Raw genomic sequence first — 20770 nt, forward strand, 5'->3', positions numbered from 1 at the left:
AATGAATAAGATCTACTCCCTTGAGGAACTGCCTTTACCTGTGAAGCTGCTGGTATTGACAAGCTCAGAGCTGGCAGCGGGCGTGCGGGGCAGAGGGTGAGCCTCCTGGCTGTAGGCTCTCAGAATGTACCTGTCAATTACACCTCTCACCACAACAGGTCCATCCCAGGTCACCTCGACGCTGTAGCCGTTGATGCCTCGGACTTTTGAGGGTGTTGGCACACTCTGCGGAGCTGGGGAAGAATGAAAGAGAAAATAGGGAAACCGGCAGTTCTGAGAAGACAATTGCCCCTATTCTTCACTTTTAATGGCCGCAGTAAATCAGACTCGACCATTAGCATAAATACAATTTATTAGAGTTGTAACTTTCCAGCATTGATTTAATATGACTGCACATCTTGAGCCATTCAGTTTAAGCGATATTTCAAAACCATCAAAACTCCATCGACGTAATGTTCTTTCCAGTCTAGTCCAGGTTTTCCAAAAACATTTGATGTATCCGGCATGTTTTAAACATCACCCATAAAGGAGGAGGTGGTTGGTAGGCAGATAACAAGTTTAAACACTATAATGAGGTACCCCTTTGAAGCAAGCTAATTAGACTGTTATCATACATAGTGGTTTGACACTCTTATACCATCCATGTATTAGCCAAAAAATATCACAGATGCGATTGTACTGTGCTTGAAGCTCTGATCCCATTTTCCAAATTCAATTGTTTTTCAAATTCATCGTAAAAAGCAAAGCTCTTTCAGATATGACACGCAGGATACAGTCCTAATGCGTTTTGGGGGGTCGAGGCGGCGATGACCTTGAGAGCCTACGAACTCACTTCAGAGACATTTTCTTCGGAAGATCTCAACGTAATTCCACAAAATGAGCATGTCTGAAGAAACTGCAAAACCTGACTTAGACACCGAATCCCCTCATTTTAAAAATCCATAACCTTTAATTATGTATCAGGTAGTTCTCCTGCTCCGATCCGTAACCACCTGATCACGGCTCACTGCGCTGGGGCCATTGAGAAGAAGCCCCAGGATCGCCCTGGCAGCAGGATGGATGACGGCCGGGCTCTGAACGCTCCTGGACTCCTGAGCCCTGTTGATGGAGGATCACTCTGGTTTTCCGCATCGAATATCCTCCTGCTCTGACGTTACCCTTCAGGCCAACAGAGCAGGACGGCTTCAAGGGAAACAAAGTGAGCATCTCGGAGGAGCAGAGGCACAGAGGTGGAGAACCGCTGTCTGTGCCGGTACAACGCCACGGGCACCTCTCGGAAACACACTGGCCACGCAATCCAGGTGCAGGTCATGGGTCCATGGGAGGGATGCTGATTTTATTTGTTCTGAAGTGTGGGACAGGGCGAAGTACAGTCCTGTCTAACAGATGGTCTTCTCACAAGGGACAGAGCAAAACTGACTCAAAAATAATTAAATAGTGCAATTATTCTCCAACCCCTGGGAGCATGTAGCTGCTCAGTGTTGTGGTCAGACTGTAAATATGAATTTATGGCATAAGACTTTGTGGTCAGATCAGTGCTATAAATTCAGAGCTCCATTTGCATACTTCCTCGGTGGTTCTCGAAATGGAGACCATTAAGCCAGGGAAGCGACGTACCTTCTAGACACGTATTTACGCTGCTGAATGAGACTGAAAGCAGGCTGTATGGTGTATTTGTTAATAGAGTAGAGAAGTGGGAAACAGGGGCAGAGGACATGTCAGCAGCAAATGAATATTTCACATCGGCGCTTTTTCCAAGCTCTAAAGTGGAAAAGGATTTTAAGGGATCATTCAGTTCACCGTCTGGCCTATAAACAGACGAGGACTTCAATCACCCTAGAAAGGCGTCAAGTCCTCTTCTGGAAAAGCGTGTAGGCAGAGAGCTTTGAATATTATTGCGAGTAGCCCATCTCAGGGCTTCAATATCTTTCAGATTAAAGAGAGTCCTCAAAGGGGGCCTGGGTTAGTACCCTGGGGTTTTTATTTTATTTTTTTGTCTTTTTGCCATTTCTTGGGCTGCTCCCGCGGCATATGGAGATTCCAGGCTAGGGGTCTAATTGGAGCTGTAGCCGCCAGCCTACACCAGAGCCACAGCAACGCAGGATCCGAGGCGCGTCTGCAACCTACACCACAGCTCACGGCAACGCCGGATCCTTAACCCATGCAGCAAGGCCAGGGATCAAACCCGCAACCTCATGGTTCCTAGTTGAATTCGTTAACCACTGCACCACGACGAGGACTCCAGTACCCTGTTGTTGATAATAAGTATGAGAAGATACCTTGATCAAAAGCACATCTTTGGACAAATCTGAGCTTGCTAAGGATAAATTTCCTTCAAGAGGGCTGAGGGTCAATCATCTGGAAGTGTATTTGTCTCTCTGACAAATATTTGCTGCAAAATGGGGGATGGTTTATATGGTCAGTGTCAGAAGTACGAAGCACGGATAAATCAGTAATCTGAGATTAGATCTAATACGGTCTGTTTTCTCGTTGTTTCACCATCCAAAAAAAAAAAAAAAAAAAATAGACCACTCAGCAGTTTCTATCCTGGGAGAGTCATTCTGAGATCCTAATAGCTCTACGGCAAACATCTGCCGTGATGTGATAAAAGACACATCTGCTTCCTACCAGGGTGCAGGTTTCAAATACGCTCTTGGCCAGACAGAGGCAAGAGGCTGCCACCCCCACCGAAGGGACTTCTGCTTCTCAGAGTGGATGCAGTTGGGAAGGGTTTCCTTCTCTTGGATCAACTTCAGCAGCGATGGGCCTACAGTGTCTTTACAGACAAGCTGAACTTACTGTCTTCTGCATCTGAAGAGGACAGAATCCAGCCTGAAACAATACTTACTAATTACCTGAAAAAAAAAATCAAAAGCACTGAAGTTTGCAGCATTTTCACCCATGATGGGTATCTTTGCAAACCAAGGCATGCTCTATCTCAAGACTCTCTGCTTCCAGGTAGGTGTCCTCCCTTCTCTGTACGTGCACAAGTGTGGGTGTTGGTGTGGGTATGCACACTTCAAGATAAATAATATTTACCTGCCCCTGGTGTGCGGCCCCGGCTCCAGTCGCTGTGGACCGAACCTCCTTCATGGGAGGCGACGACTCGATACAGGTATTCTGAAACGGACACAGGAAATCGAAAGGTGAAAATACGACTCGTGTAGGCTAGCGGGGAGCCAGCAGGGAGGGAAGAGGGGCTGAGTAGGAGCCATGTAACATTGACTTTGGAGCCTTTCCCCATTACCTGAGAAAGGCTGGAGACCACTGTCGGAAACCCTCTGCTCTTTTCCCTGGTAAACCAGGATGGAGTCATTCTCCTTGCAGTTAACGGCGCTGTCAGTTGATAGGCATCCATCCAGATTGACTCTGACAGCACTGCTGGACACAGATGCCAAGTTAACGACGGCACCCCTTGCAAATTTAACATCCTTCATGCAACCACCGAAACCTGGCAAACAGTAAGGGTGAGCATCACATAAAGGGCTGGAGGCATTAATTACCCATCATTTTTGTCCTCTGCAGTGCTACGTTTTGACGGAGCTGGGGAGGGTGCTTTCCACACAACTTTTAAATTTTCGAGACTTGTTTGGGAAGTCCTTTCCGCCCCCTCCCCTCGCTTTTTATCAGGCTACGTTGCCCAGGGAAACGATTTATTTTATTTTGAAAAAGCTATACCAAGCTGATCATTATAATGCAGCTGAATCAGATTCAACTCAAAGGCACTGATTACGTCTCTTTAGGAACACATTTTTTGTGTCTCTTCTCGTGAAATAAGAGGCAATTACGCTTTGCTATCCATGTGTCCCTCGATCCTGGGAAGGCGTTGTTACCTGCACACGTCAGTGTTCACGGGTCAAGAAGTAATATTTGAATGAGTGTGATTACTCAACAAGCTCACCGAGGGAAAAATATACACTGTGAGGTTACGATGCAGAAGAGGAGCATCGTTGCAAAACACGCTGAGACCCGACAACATGGCCAGGAGATCCGAGACGATCGTTCCGTAGACTCAGACCCGAGTCCCAGTTGAATCGAGGCAAAGAGGAACAATCGCTGTGCTTGGCCCTTTCCACGCAGTTCTACAACGTCGCCTTTGCGAGACGGTCGTGCCTTTTAGGAGCATGTTTGCATGGCAGGGACCCAATTCGGCTTGCGCGACAGCGACACGGGGTGGGGGGTGGCGATCGCAACTCATGGAGAATGTGTCTTCTCCATTGACTTGAGCATGGCCACCTGTGCCTTCAGTTCTGAATAGTTTTGCAGAGAATGAGGAGAAAGTGGGTTTGGGGTACACACGGCTCTTTTGTTAGAGAACCGTGGGACACCCCGTCAGCCGGGGAACCGCAGTGGCTTTGAATGACATGCTGTTTTGTGGAAACAGGGACCAGTTCGCTGTTTGACAGTACTCTGCTCAGAAGACGGCACAAGGCTGTAAAAGGGGGGACCCAGATACCGCGGCGGCGATGGCTGAGGTACACACATTCTCCCTCTCCAAGTTTCAAAGGCCTCCCATGCAGACCTTTCGAGATAAAAGTGCATCAGCAGGACATGGAACGAAAGCGATGCTTAGACTCAAATAAGTTAATGGCAACCATGACCGTGCTGTTTTCTCAAGCACTTACATGATGTGCCAGTCTGTCTTCCAGCGCATTAAGTGGCAGCCTATTCCCTTTTAAACCCTTTGGCTATTATTCACATTCTTTTAGTCCCCACTGATCAATACTGCGAGCCTATCTGCAGCACACAGGAGACAGTCAATAAGTTGGGTGAACTGAATTGAAAGCAAGGAAGCTCAATGCGAAAGTATCTGCTTCAAAATTCAGAAGCTAAGAATTCTAACTTCTTTACCCAGCAATTTTCTGATGGCACAGAGCTGAGGCAGTCACGTTCTCTGACGCCTAGTTTCCCTGCTGACAAAACGCGAAGGGTGGAAACGCAGCTTTGGCAAACATCCAGGGGCCCTTAGGAGAACTGTACTATTATTGTTGCAGCGATGCCGAATTTCAGTTTAGCGGCATGAAAAGTGTTCTACAGATGGAGAGTGGAAACGGATGCTCAAAGATGTGGTTGTACTAAATGCCTCAGCTGTACACTTAAAAATGGTTAAGACGGTCACTTTTATATTAGGTATACTTCGCTACAATTAAAAATGTTGGAGTTCCCTGGTGGCTCAGTGGGTTAGGGATCCAGCATCATCACTACTGTGGCTCCAGTTTGATCCCTGGCTGGGGAATGTCCACATGCTGTGGGCGTGGCCAAGACAAAAAGTTTAAAATTTTTAAGAAGAAATGCCTTGAGGCGTTCCCACTGTGGCTCAGAGGAAATGAATCCAACAAGTGTTCATGAGGACACAGAGGCAATCGCTGGCCCTGCCCACGGGGTGAAAGGACCGGGCATTGCCTTGAGCTGTGGCACAGGTGGCAGACGTGGCTCAGATCTGGCATGGCTGTGGCTGTGGTGTAGGCCGGCAGCTGAAGCTCCAATTCAACCCCTAGACTGGGAACTTCCATAGGCTGCAGGTGTGGCCCTGAAAAAAAAAAAAAGCCTTAAAATTAATATAAAAGGTGCAATTTTAAATTTGGGAAAGGCCTCAGAGGTAGGCTTCCTTTACTCTGAAAATAAAGAAAAAGGTCCAGAGAGTTACAGAATGAGGTTTCTCAGCAGAATCCTCCTTAGGTAGTGGGGCTCTGGCCTCAGGCGTAGGTGGGTCCCCACTGTGCTATCCTTAGGGCAGTCGGAGGGTTTTGTCCAACGAGGTTTGCACCATTCTTCCAACGCTGCCGCCCAGAAACCCTCCCACCAGAAATGCTCCCCGGCCCCCTTCAAAACATGAATGGGGCGTGAGGGTGAGAAGAGGGGGAGGGGTGGTCCATGGGAAGAGGGCAGATGCCTCCTTTTCTTGCTCCCCCTTCCCCCAACACACACGTATCCCTACCCCAGACCGCTGAATAACTAGAAGGTGATCTGGAAGGCTGCGTATCAGAGACAGCGCCCTCCGGAGGAAGCCATCTAACGCTTGGGCACTTGGGCTCACAGGATGGCTGGCCTTCAGCCCCACCCCTGGCCTCTCTTCAGGGCTCTGGACAGAGCATAACCTGGGATGCCATGTGCCACAGCCACTCACTCCCAACCCAGAAGGGTGTGATGGTCCTAAGTGTTCTTCCTAAGATAAATGCCTGTGATCAGAGGTGGTACATCGCCAGGAAACAATGTTGCCCAGTGTCTCCAAAACACAGAACAAAATTCATCTAGACTTGATGTAAAGGAAGATTACAACATTAATGGATATTAACAAATAGCAATAATATGACCACAGAGAGAGTCGTTGAAAAAAGGCACTAATTGAAAAGCACAGAAAGATTTTTATGAGTGTTGATAGTCGTGGAAAAAAAAATACAGTAAGTGAATGTGATTCATTTTAATTGCAATTTGCTCCAAGCATGCAGCACCCAAATGGTGAATAGTCTCCTGATCACTGTATAAAACATGCAGTTACTTATATAAATCAGTACTACTCAGAGCATCTGAGTCAGAATCTTCGGGGATAAAGCCATAAAATCTGCATTTTTAATAACCTTTCCAGCAAATCCGATGTATCCTGAATCGTATTAATAATAATAGCGAATTTTATTGAGTTCCTACTATGTTCCAGCCACTATACTTTAATATTTTATCAGTGGTTTGAGAACCACTGATACGGATGATACTGCAATGATAAAAATTTAGTCTTATCCATAAATAAAAGATCCTTCAAGATCTCAGGCTTCGTCATAGCAGAGAGTAAGCTATTCCCCTTGGGTCTATGTTGGTGGTTTAAACTTCTATCATTATCATCTTATAATTCCAATTTTAGCCAAGTCTCTAGGACCATTGTAATAATGGGCTCTGATGTACACTGAAAGTACACTGCTCAGTATACAGTGGATTTTTTTCCCTAGATGTCAACAGAATCAAGTCATTTTGCTCCTACAAAGCGTTCTCAAGCGCCTTCTCATCTCAGAAACCTGAAAATCAGAAGACGCCTTTATGCGAATGTAATATTTTTAGCTGCTGTTACATCTTAAGTGCCTTGAAAATGTCATTACTGTCTTACACCCCAGATATTCATTAACTCCTTACTAGTACCCTTCTACACGTCTCCTTCGAGCGTGCCATATATTTTCTATTCAAAGGCATTTAAATCTTTATGTACTTACCAAATAGGCAAAGACTGCTTCGTGGAAATGTTAACCATTCAAGGTGCGTCGATTTTGAAACGCACATTTTCCACACAGGACCGCGCTTGGTTTCTACAGAGGGGAAGCTGGAAGCTTCAGTGCTTTCATCATTTTAGAGAGAAGGAACGTGGGCCGGTACCCATGAAAGAAAACACTTGATTATAATGAGCAGACGGGGCTTTGAGGCCAGGCTGCCTGAGACTGGCCAACTTGCTGTCTGCTGAGTAGCCATTGACCTTGGGCAAGTTCCTTTCCTTCTCTGTAAAATGGGAATATGGACAATCATGCCTCCCTCGGGGCTTGTTCTGAAGAACTGACTCACTTATTCCCACCTTGGGCTCTCACAACCCTGACCGTCACACAAGACACACGCCCTTACTGTGAGCCTTTTTTAATCCACAATGTCTCTGGTTTTGTTCCAACTCATTACAGGAGTTAAAAGCTGGCTGTAGTTATAAGTCATACACTCATGTACTTCTCTTTTCTTTGATAGTTATTAATAAATGACACACAGACTGTTTGCAAGCATTTTTGAAATTCAAGTAAAATTGCCCTCTTGTGTGCTTTGTTGCATGAGAGCTCCATTGCAATGCATGGAGAAAATAAGCAGTTATATCAGAAAAAAAGAAAATAGGGAATTTAACCCAGCGCCATTTCTTCTGGTTGTGCTTACCAACCTAATTAATTTTTTTAATAAATAATGATCAGTAATGATTATCTGATACAGATGATGATCAGTATTTAAAAGAACTAGAGTCACGTGTGTTCAAGACAAACACACAAGGAAATATATTTTATATTATTATGTGTCTGTGTATGTATATATATATATATACGCAGATTTATAAATTATATTTGAGGAAGACGTTAGAATAAATAGGTATGGAAGTATATACTCTTCATGGCAACATACAAAACTATTTGAAGAAGTATTTTGTGATTTTTTTTTTTTAAGTTAAAATTTCTTCCAGAAAAGGGGTGAGTAGTTGCTGCTATCAGTCTGATTCTCCATCTTTGTCTTGAAACAGAACCACCCAGACCTGGTAGGAACAGCGCTGTACTGGCTTGGGCACTCCTCCTGGTGAAGTTTACCTTGTTCTAGATGCAGGTGTTTATAAGAGTCGTGCAGCTGCTGCGGGGCTCCTCCCACATAGATGGCAGAATTCACCATCAGTGGCTGAGCTCCAGACTGGGACACGCGCTCCGTCAGTTCGTTCACGCTGGCTGATACGAGGGGACCTTTTTTTTGAAGAATCACTTTGTTCCACTTTCCATCACAATAGGACAGCCCCAGCCACAGATCCACTTGGGTAAAGGTAAGACTGGTATTTAACCGGAAACTCAATATTCCACTCTTCAGTTCCATCTGTATTTCATATTAAAGAGAAAATAGGTATATAAAAAGACTGCAGAATGGCAGTTTGGGAGAGAGCAGAAGGTCAACTTCTTGAACAAGAGCAAGAAATTTCCCTGAAAGCACCCCATAAAAATGTCCCACTATATTCTGAGCAGAACTGGAGTAACTCATAATGAAGTACTTTGCAAGCTTATAATTGACACGAGGAATATACTGTAATGAGTCAAACAAATTTACACCCAGTAAAGATGATACGATGTAATACAATATTATACAGGCATTTTTTTTTCCTTTAGGATGCAACACAGGTAAAAGATTAAACCCTAGCATCGGTGACTGAATGAGTGAAGAGAACAGCACAGTTTAAACTATGACTCTCTTTTTATAAATGAGAATTTTTAGCAGATGAGAAAATACTCCTTCACATATCAATTTAATTTGGGGGGAAAATATGACAAGACAATAAGAAAAGGAAATGTCCAGGCTGATTAAGCTTATTTTAACTGGCTGGGGAACTCAATTTCAAACTTGTAAGATGTATTTTGATTCAGTATTTCAGTTTTACTCTTCGAAACCTCTAAAGAACATCATTGCTTCTTTGTCTATTCTTTTAGATTCAGGGGCCATTTATAATGTGAACATATTTTACCCACATTTTCATGGTAAAGGGAATGCCTCCATATGATTTTTTTTTTAAAATGTTACTCAATAATTATCTTACCTCCTATGTTTTTATTTTGCGAGAAGTCCAATTTGTGGCCATAGGATACTTAAGAATTTGAGATCATGTCAGTGAAACAAATTAAGTAATGCCAGATAAAAATTATTAATTCTCTAGGTTAATATCACCTTTGTGAAGTGTTCCAGGTAAACACTCATTCCTTTTTTTTTTATCCTTTCATTCAATAAATATGGATTCCCCTCTTATGTTCCATGAACCTGCCTCTATAAGACAAACTGTACTCAAGAATCGCACTCTCTTCATAGCGGAGGCAAACGTATGGGGGAAGCATTATGAGCAAGCAGGGAATGGGATCCAGTAACAGCAGAGAAGGGATCTACCTTTTGCTCCCTGGGAATTGGGAAAGGTTTGCGGTAAGGTTTTTGGAAGTACGTTCAGATTCCCAGAGAATCTCCAGCAGGGAGATTAAGAGGTTCAAGGCCATGGGGACAGGTATGAGGACGTGAGGCCCAGCAAAAGGTACTAAAGGAGGAAAAAGGATACATATGGGGGAGGAGAATGCTAGAAAGAGTTCTGCCAGCTGTGGAGGAGCAAAATTCTGGAGGATTTGGAGGGATATGGAAAAAAGTGCATCTTTCCCTCGTCTGACACCAAAGCCCATATTCTTTCCACTAATATCCTGCACTAAACTCTCACGCTTCCGGGCGTAAGAAGTCCCTCCTACGAAAACGCTCAGAGTCGGCGTATTCATCCGAACACAAACACAGGAACAACCACTAGCTCAGTGAAAGGAGAAGAGAGATTTTTGCCAGCCATGAAAAACACGTGGAGAACACGAGCAGCTCGAAAACAACATTGAGGGGAAAAGCACTTGCCTAAAGACAGGGTGTAATCCTGCTTTTACAAATTTCAAAAACAAGGATTTTTAGGAATTCACTCATGGTGTTCAAAGGATAAAAATGCAAGGGGATAATAAACACAAAATGATGATTAGGTATTACCTCTAGAGACAGGGAGACCGGAAAATGTGATCAGAGAAAACTCAGAGGTAGAAGAAAAATTTGATAATTTCAGGTTTCTTGGGCTGGGTGGTTGGTTCATGATGGTTCACTCTACTGTTCCACTTTATTCTATGTGTGTAGGTGTAATATTAAATATATAGTATATATTATTTGGACACTATCATATAAAAAGATAAAGAAGGAAGATTTTTCATGTATTGGGAAACTAAATTGGATTGTCTTAATTCCTTATATTTAGCATGTTTTGTTAAAATTATCATTTCAAAGTATAAGAGTCATTTTAAAAATTATTACGGCCCTAAAACATAAGATGTTTCACAGGCCGTCAAAGTAAAAATGACTCATGGGTGGGGGGAGGATAAAAGCAAAAGTGAATTTGGAAAGAAACTCGAATTAGGTAAAAAGTTAAAACATATTTTATTGATATTAAAGTTTGGATTTAGGGAGTTCCTACTGTGCCTCCATGGTAATGAACCAGACTAGTATCCATGAGGCTGCATGTTCGATCCCTGGCCTCACTAAGTGGGTTAACGATTTTGTGTTGCTGTGAAATGCTGTGTAGGTCACAGATTCAACTCAGATGCTGCATGGCCATGGCCGTGGCAGTGGCATAAGCTGGAAGCTGTAGCTCTGATTTGACCCCTAGCCTGGGAACTTCCATATGCCACAGATACGGCCCTTGAAATAAAATAAAAAAATAAAATAAAATTTGGGGAGTTCCCGTCGTAGCTCAGTGGTTAACGAATCCAACTAGGAACGATGAGGTTTCAGGTTCGATCCCCGGCCTTGCTCAGTGGGTTAAGGATCCGGCGTTGTTGTGAGCTGTGGTGTGGATCACAGACTCGGCTCGGATCACACGTTGCTGTGGCTCTGGTGTAGGTCTGCAGCTACAGCTCTGATTGGACCCCTAGCCTGGGAACCTCCATGTGCCACGGGAACAGCCCTAGAAAAGGCAAAAAGACAAAAAATAAAATAAAATTTGGATATAACATTTTTATGTAAATTTCAGAAAATTAATCAACATACAGCAAGAAAATCAGGTCCATCTTTGTTATAAATGAAAAGAAGCAATCCATTCAATCGGTCCGTTCTGAACTTGAAAGAAATCTCAAAGTCCATCCCACCTTGAAACATGTATGGATAAAGTTCCAAGAACCCTTTAGAGAGAAAAAACATGTATGTGTTAGCATGTGCAAAGCAATATGGCCAGCATTTAAAGTGTTATAAGATAATCTCAGAACATATTCTGTCATTGAGTAAATCGCAAAAGAAGATGCCAGTCAATGTTATGAAATCTACCTTGTGATGGTCCAGAAGTAGCAGAATGCACCTGACGCATCCCCAAGAGGAAGCGATTTATTCTCTAAATCACTAGTACGATTAAGACTATTTTATGTAAGTATTAAAAATAAGCACTTGCATTGACTTATGGGAAAATCTGAAAGATGACAGTGATAAAAAATGATACAGAGTTTGATATTACTTAGTTTTCTGTTCTGAAGGCAGTTTAACCAACTTAATATCGAACCAACTTAGCTCTAACTGTAGGAGGCAAAGGTAGGCTTTTATTCGAAAGACAAGCCATGGTGGCCGTGCCACCATGTTCCCTTCCACCCTTTCTGCTGGGTGGCTGCTGGGCAGGGACTGTGGCTGGGGGCTATGCCGGGGACACGGCACCTCCCCTTTGCTGCAGCCTTCAGAGTAATGGTGATGATGGGAATTAGATTCTCTAGCTCTCCCTGAGGGACCTACTTGCCCCATTACATAGCTGAAATTTTATTCCTAGGCACACTGCTGGTCCGTGTAATGGGATAAACAGATATGGTGTGGAGTGACCTGGCCGACCCAACTCTGAAACAGCTAAGTGAAGCTGCAGTCTAAGTACGAACAATGGCCTGACCAATGGACATTACTGATACGACCATATGTAAACCCCAAACTGCCAGAGATCTTACACATGAATATGCATTTATGAGTCTTGCTATTGATATTGTGCATTCAGACATTGAGAATGTATGCATGTGCCTCGTGGCCTGACTAGGTATTTCTGTGATAGTAGGTTCATAAGAGGTCAAAATAACTGGATCGGGGAGATTACATGATGCCAAAGACAGAACATACAAGCTAAGCAATGACCGACGTCTATTTGAGAACCTTACCCATCCCTAGGAAGTGGGCTCCCTCTTGTAATGAAGTGGGACATCCCTCCCAGCTGCTATACACGTTGATTCGCTCTTCAGAACTCTGCCAAACCAGATGCTCCCAAGTAGCAGAGGGATTATAATTCTTCATAAAATACACATCCTTGAGACAGCCCACAAAACCCTTTTGAATTATGTCTGCAGAAGTTGAGAGACATCAAGAAATATGGATTTTGAGAATTCTTTTTAAGTAATTCACTTGACATGCTGTTACAATAAAAGAAATAGGCACTCTTCACAACAGCCAAGAATGGAAACAACGTAGATGTCCATTTACAGAGGAACGGATTAAGACAAGGTGGTACATATATGCAACGGAATACTACTCAGCCATAAAGAGAACAAAATAATGCCATTTGCAGCAACATGGATGCAACTAGAGGTTCTCATACAAAGGGAAATCAGCAAGATATCAAATCCCCTATGATATCACTTATATGTTGAATCTGAAGTAGGGCACAAACGAACCTGTCTACAAAACGGAAATAGACTCATGGACATAGAGAACAGACTTGTAGGTGCCGAGGGGGACTGGGGAGGGCTTGGGATGGAGGGGAGTTTGGGGTTGGTAGATGTAAACTATTACCTTTAGAATGGACAAGCAATGAGGTCCTACTGAATAAGACAGGGAACTCTATCCAATCTACTGGGACAGAACGTGATGGAAGACAATATGAGAAAAAGAATGTGTGTGTGTGTGTGTGTGTGAGAGAGAGAGAGAGAGAGAGAGAGAGAGGGAGACTGGGTCACTATGCTGTACAGCAGAAACTGACACAATACTGTAAATCAACTATACTCTAATTTAAAAAAAAAAAAGGAAATAGGCAGTGGTGCTCATTATAGCTCATGTAAACACCACTCCATCAGCTATGGTCACTGGTAACAATGGCGTTGTTTAGCTCCATCTGCAGAAACAGATGCGTCCGCAAAAACCTCGGTTTTTGCACCACTAGCAGGAATATTGCCTTTTGAACTAACAAGGAGAGTTATCCTGCCACTGGTCTTAAAAAGAAAAGTGTGATACCGAGGGTTTAAAAGTACAGTTTGGAACACGTCTGTCTATGGAATCTATAGTTTATAAATTAGTTCCTTCATCCTTATGAACCGGTGTGTCACAAAAGTAAATCAATAATTTTACTTCATTTCTAGAAATTAATATAATGTTACGTTTCTGAATTCCCCAGACCCAGAAGGTAGAAAGTTTATGAATACAACAAATGGGGTGGCCATGAGGGCTTCGGAAAGAGAGAAAATTTGAGAGCAGGAAAAAAGTAGAGAGGGTAGAAGGAACAGGAAGTCGAGCTCACATTTCATACAGTGAGATCAGGGCCAAGCCTGGTGCTCAGCTTCTAAGTTCATGACTGGATTTTGGGGAAGGAGTTCCCTAGCAGTCCAAGTTTTACAAGGTCAGTGTATATGCACAAGGTCAAATCCCTTATTTTATGATGAAGAGATGTCCTCTACAGGAGGAAGAGTTAATATTAGGGTATGCCTTCCACCTGATGCCTGGATGTACCAAAGCCAAGAAGTGAGCATGATGGTCAAAGAACCAGGACAAAGATGCTCTCTTTCAATCCTTGTGTTTGTGTGTGTGTGTCAATATTTTTGAGGGATGTGAAAACCCCTCTCTTCTTTACAGGTATTTCTGAGGAGGTAACTACCATCAGTCTTAAATATCAGTCTTAAATATTAAATCTTAAGTATTTCTGAGGAGGTAACTATCATCAGTCTTAAATCTTAAGGATTTAAATATATCCCTCTCCAAAACTCACTGAAAGTTTTTCAATCCTTTGATCCTAAAATAACATACCTTTGACTGAAATTAGGATAATTCATTTCAGCAAAAGGGTTGGTTTTTTTTTTTTTTTGGCTGCACCTGCAGCATAGGGAAGTTCCTGGGTCAGAGATCAAATCTGAGATGCTGCTGCATCCTAAACCACTGCTGTGGCAATGCCAGATCCGTACTCCACTGTGCCACAGCGGGAACTCCCATTTCAACACAAGTTTAATGAACGGCTCTCATATACCAATAACTGGACACTAAGAATTTAAATGCAAAAAACACACAACTCCTTTAGGAAAGAAGAGATCTAAAGGAAAAGTTTGACGTATTGATTATATATAAAGCACGAAATAGAAAATAATGCTAGTATTGATAACTTTAAAATAATGTAAATTATTGTGGCGACAACATGTAAATTCTCTACCTTCCTCAGACTTACCAGACTCCTTCCTGAGGATGGTGTAGCTTTGGGGGAGCCCTCCCACAAACACGCCTGTGTTCTCCCCAATAACAGTGCTACCGTTCAGGGTGGAAGAGGAACCTATGGATGGAAAAGCAGATGAGAATCCCAACTTCTGCAGGATGATCTATTTTTTTTTCTTTTTCCTTTTTTGTTTTTCTTTTGTTTTTTTTTTTTTTCAGGGCCGCAGCTGTGGCATATGGAAGTTCCCAGGCTAGGGACTGAATCAGAGCTGCAGCTGCCAGCCTACACCACAGCCACAGCAATGCCAGATTCTTAACCCACGGGATCAAACCCACATCCCCATGGAGACTAGTTGGGTTCATTACCACTGAGCCACAACAGGAACTCCAGGATAATCTATTTCTACTAATGTAACTAATGATTAAACCCTTCACTGGGCTTCTGGACATCACTCTTTCTTGGTTCTCTTTCTCCAACTCAGTTTTGATATTTAGGACATCCATCTGATTTCAGAACGAGGGCTCCACTTGGATCCAGAGAGACCTCACAGTGACAGGGTCTGTTTTACTGGCCATGTCTATGCTGTCTGGCCAGTTTTACAACCCTTTGACCATGCTTATCACTCTTAATCCTCTAGTTTAGTTGATCACAGTAATGGCATTATTAAGACTTAATCATCACACTGCTGGGCATCTATCCAGAGAAAACCATGACTGGAAAAGATACATGGACTCCAATGTTCATTTCAGCTCTATATACAATAGCCAAGACATGGAAAAAACCTAAATGTCCATATACAGAGGAGTGGATAAAGAAGATGTGGTACATATACACAATGGAATATTACTCAGCCATTAAAAGGAAAGAAATAACAGCATTTGCAGCAACATGGTTGGACCTAGAAATTATCATGCTAAGTGAAGTTAGTCAGACATAGACACCAGTGTCACATGCTATTGCTTACACGTTGAATCTATAAAAAGGACACAGTAAACTTCTTTCTAGAACAGATACTGGCTCACAGACTTTGAAAAATTATGGCTTCCAAAGGAGACAGGTTGGTTGGGGGGGTGGGAGGATGGGCTGGGGGTTTGGGATGGAAATGCTATCAAATTGGGTTGTGATGATCATTGTACAACTATAAATGTAATAAAATTCACCAAAAAAAAAAGATGTAATTGACTATATCCAGTCTCTTGGGATAGACCATGCTGGAAGATAATATGAGAAAAAGAATGTATATATACACATGACTGGGTCAGTATGCTGTACAGCAGAAATTGACACAACACTGCAAATCAACTATACTCTAATATTTTTTTTTAAAAAAAAAGACTCAATTGGCAAAATTGATAGAGGCCGTATGAAAATATTGGCCCAAAGCATTGATGGTGGCCCTTCTAAAATTCAGATCCATACCTTTTGGAATTCAAAATGTCTCACCCTTTGAAATAGTCTTGGGACACCAAACACACCAAGCTCCTGCTTTTTTTGACCTACCACTTAAAAAGGGAGGGATTCTCCAATACTGCAAAGGCTGAATTGCTTCTATTAAAAATAACACAACATTTTAAATAAACTACACTTCAATAAAATAAATTTTTAAAAAATAACCATGCTTTGGTAGAGCAACTGTTTTCACAGTACTCAGGAGATGCAGACCTCAAGCATCACATCTTGCAACCTGAAGATTTTATCCCTTGGCCAAGGCACCTTCAGAAGAACTTTCTTCAACCTCATTGGAGAGGCAGTGCCCTGCCAGGTATTGCTAACCAACTTTCGTGCTGCCAAAGTCCAAGGAATAGATTCTTGGATTCACATGATACACCTAGAGAAGGCACCAAATCCTAAAGGGACCTCACATAACCTGGGGACCTGAAAGTAAAGATTTCCCCAAAATGATAGCAGATGACATCTGACGAGGCAGCTTTCTGGACCAGGAACGTTGGAAGTTTATCCACAAAATTTTGACAATGACATAATGTTTCATATGATCTCCGGTGTCTATGATCTTGATAACATAGGGACTTTAGATAAAATGTGTCTCAGAGTTCTCCCCCTACCTCCCCTCATTACTCAAATGTGACCTCGATAGGTTTCCAGTCTCTGCACTTCACCTCCAATATGAGACACTACAGCCAGGAAATGTAGATGAAATTGAGTGGAGATAAAGGTGAAGGAGGAAATGGAGAAATATAAACTACAGAAGTGTGGCAACCTCAGCCTATCAATAGAGCCATTCATATGTGTCAAGGAAGATCTTACCTGTGTACTGCCCATCAAGTGTGATTTGGCCGAAAGCCTGATGCCTAATAGCGATGACCTCATGCCATTTGCCATCACTATATTGTTTACCAGCATCATTAGTTGTGGTAACTTCCACTGCAGACCCCTGAAGGGAATACATGAGTGAAACAAATCAATGAGTGAATATATATATGTCGATACACACACATATAAACTTGTATATTTCTTAAAAACCAATGTGCACATTTCAACACGATCCTGATGTGAGCATGCATATGTTTCAAAGAGAACTCGAAATTCAAGTCGATACCTAACATCATTCTGGCTTTTCTGTGAGGTCCTTCTGTGACCACCACAGCGTTCAAATCTGAAAAGAACTTCTTCTCTTTGGAATAAGAATTTCTTACAAGCACATTTGGATGCTGCATAACTCTACTCACCAGAAAGGTCATGAATTTCGTATTCTAATATAGATTTTCGATTTTTGGCAGACATATAAGAGAAGCTTTTAAAACTAAGGAAATATCATCCAAGCAATATTGCTCTAAAGATATGGAAACATCTGGCAAGTTAGTTTCTTGTGCCTTCCTTAACAAGAGCAAGTAGCAAGAGCAAGATGGAATAGTAACAAGAGCAGGACGAAATAAGATGTACCTTAAAAATTAGCCAGTTACTAATATGTTGAACATGAGTGTTGCAGTTAAACTTAGTGCTTATGTAGTCTGGTCTAGCATTTATATTTTTGGCTAAGGTAATAGCATCATAATTAAAAATGAATTCCTCAGTGGATAAGACTAAGGAAATATGAAGAATAGAGACCAGCTAAAAGGAAGTAAGAATAAGGAAAGAGATAAAGAGAAGTAGAAAACTGTCATCGCTTTAGCACTGCATATATCATGGTTAGCACAACAGTACTCTTTTTAATGTTAGTGAGAAAATAAAACTAAGTAAAATATATTTCAACTTCGTCACCATTATCATTTACTACTAGTATGATTAAAGGAAAAAAAAAAAAAACAGAAAGTTACCCTAAACCTTCTAAAAGAAACTAAATTTCTCTCTTTCTTAATAGAGTTGATCACCTTAGGAATAACTAACTCCAATTTGATAACACAGTATAAAAAGAAGATTGGGTAAAATATTAACAAAATACATTTTTTTAATTGTGTGGAATGCCTCACCAAGCTCTAGTAATTTCTGTTTACCGTTTTTTTTAAATATAAAGTGATAATTATTCGACATAAGATGGTGAAGACATATCACTCAAAGTGCAGTGCTAATCATACCATCTTCGGTAAAACATTTCCATTTTTATTTTCCTAAAACAGCTTCAGCAATATAGCATGTCCATTCCATGCATTTAATTGGCTCCTGTCAGGCCTCATACAAAGCATGACAACTTGTATGACATACAAAATTTCATATTACCAAAAAAACAGCTTTTAATTTCCCATGAGTATGAGTGGGTTGCTTCTTACGTGGACAATATCCCAATTTTATTGACAACTCGATCAGCTAGAAAGATGACCATTTGGGTAAGTCCTTGAATCGTTGTAGGTTGACTTTCTATTTTTTTTCCTCTACATATTCCTTTATTTTCTTCACCATCTCAACATTTTAATATTTTACAAACACACATTTCATTACCGTACTTTAATAATTAAAACCAGAACTGGTGTCGTGCCCAATTAATGTGCCCTGGTAGCATGCCCATTAGTTTTTCCATTAGTGAATTCAACAATACTAATGGGATTACTAGCATGGGATGCTAATTGGGCGTGACATAAGAAACTGGCTTACTTCTTAGCATACCCTTGCTAATGATGAAATTAATGAGCATTTTATTAAATGCTGTCTCATCAAAGTGTACTTAGTTAGCGTTAAAATTGTTACAAACGATGCTGCATTCTGAAGATCAGGTGTCTGAGTCAGTGGTTCTTCGTATTATGTTTGGCAACAATCTGAAGCATTACTAGTTCTCCCCATCAGAAATTGCATTTATTGGAGACAAACTCAAGTACAGAACATAGAGCTTCAGGATACCAAATTTTCTTCAACTTAGAGAAACTTAGCATATTCTTCTTCGATTATCATCTGAAGATTATTTCCCCCTCACCAATGTGAAGAGAATAATTCTGTGATCGACTGTGGTGTCATACGATGCAGTTTGTTTTTTCCATTAGGGAAGTACCAATAGTACCAATAGTACCAATAGTACCAATAGTAGGCGCTATTCAGATTTTTTTCATTTCCACAGTTTCCTAAGTAAAATCAGAATGTGACGTGAATTCCTGTTAAGGTCACTAACCATAAAGCATTGAAATGATATCCACGAATCACTACTGGTCGACCACATATCATTGGCTCAAGTTTATCCAAGTTGAAATTAATCTAATAAGGAGTAGGAAGATTACAGTTAATCGTTAGAGATGTAACCAAAAACATTTTAATCGTTGTTAAAATTAAGTAACTGACTTTTAACAATGATTCTGATGTTCGGTTTATAATATGTAAACATACGTGCAATGTTAAATATTACGAAGATCTTCTCCTTCCCCCAAATATTTTTTCATAGAATTAATTGGACAGTTGGAAAGAAAGCCATGTAAGTTTTTACACCGATGGCCTTTATGTAGGATTACCTTGTTACGTGAGGAATGTATTACTTGAGTTTATTAAGATATTTTAAATAGAACAGGGTACACAATGACTTCAGGTATTTTAAAGCTACATATTAGAGAGTAACTTTAAATTCCTACAAAATGTTCTTTCTACAACTCAAAATTTCATTGTTTTCAATGGATTCAGGAAGAGTAGCTTAAAAATAACCATTGGTATAAGTCAAGATACCTAACCAACTGACAAATTAAAACAAATAAGAGTTAAATTGATAAATTATCATTAAAGGGATAGAAATTTTACCCTAGAAAATGGATAATTCTCTCAGTTATGAGCCCTGTTTTACCAAGAGTCAAGCCAGTCAGTCAGCCAATCTGTCGATGGACATTTATTTATTGAGTATCCACTGTGTTGCAAGGACTGCACTAAGCCTCAAAGATGTATTTGTGGATCAAATAGACAGGCCTTTCCTTGCTGGAGCGGACCCTCAGATAAGAATGGCATAGTGATGGAAACAATCTACCCATCGACACATGAATGGATTAAGAATACGTACTGCAAATACACAATGGAATACCATTCCACCAACAAAAGAATGAAATAGGGCCACTTGCAGCAGCATGGATGAAACGAGACATTCTCATACTAAGTGAAGTCAGAAAGAAAGACAAATACAAATACCTCATGATATACGATCACTTATATGTGGACTCTCAAACATGGCACAAATGAACCCATCTACGGAACAGAAACAGACTCCCAGACATGGAGAACAGACTTGTGGTTGCCAAGAGGCCAGGTGGGGTGGGCTGCTGCTGGTGGTGGTAATGGGATGGGCTGGGAACACGATGGAAGAAAACATGAAAAAAAGAATGTGTGTGTGTGTGTGTGTGTGTGAATGGGTCACTTTGCTGCACAGCAGAAATTGGCACAACAATGTCAATTAACTATAATTTAAAAAAATGAGAAAAGAAGAGATGGCACATGCCACGTCTGAGCTTAGATTTAAAAAGATTGGCTTGTGTTGTGGGTGTCTACGCTGCTCTTGCTCTGAGGGAGACCACGGCCAGGAGATGAGGCAGCCTCAGGAAGAGACTGCAGGAGTAAAAGACAAAAACAAAACAAAACAAAACACGACATGTCCGAGGAACACAATGAGGTGTTCCTTAGATCATCTCCTGTCATTTAAAGACAAAGGAAAGAAAACCGGCTTCA

The 20770-nt window shown here is 41.5% G+C and overlaps 1 protein-coding gene across 1 annotated transcript in view; it reads right to left on the reverse strand.

Annotated features, from left to right (window-relative positions):
* Nucleotides 1-20770, reverse strand: part of USH2A (usherin) — an 837143-nt gene that overhangs the window by 477792 nt on the left and 338581 nt on the right. The window contains 8 exon segments of the mRNA XM_021064292.1: nt 39-233; nt 3040-3120; nt 3248-3451; nt 8313-8586; nt 11308-11438; nt 12441-12620; nt 14705-14806; nt 16955-17081. Of these exon segments, the coding sequence (XP_020919951.1) occupies nt 39-233; nt 3040-3120; nt 3248-3451; nt 8313-8586; nt 11308-11438; nt 12441-12620; nt 14705-14806; nt 16955-17081 (1294 nt within the window).

Source organism: Sus scrofa, chromosome 10, assembly GCF_000003025.6.
Source record: "Sus scrofa isolate TJ Tabasco breed Duroc chromosome 10, Sscrofa11.1, whole genome shotgun sequence".
NCBI lineage: Eukaryota > Metazoa > Chordata > Mammalia > Artiodactyla > Suidae > Sus > Sus scrofa.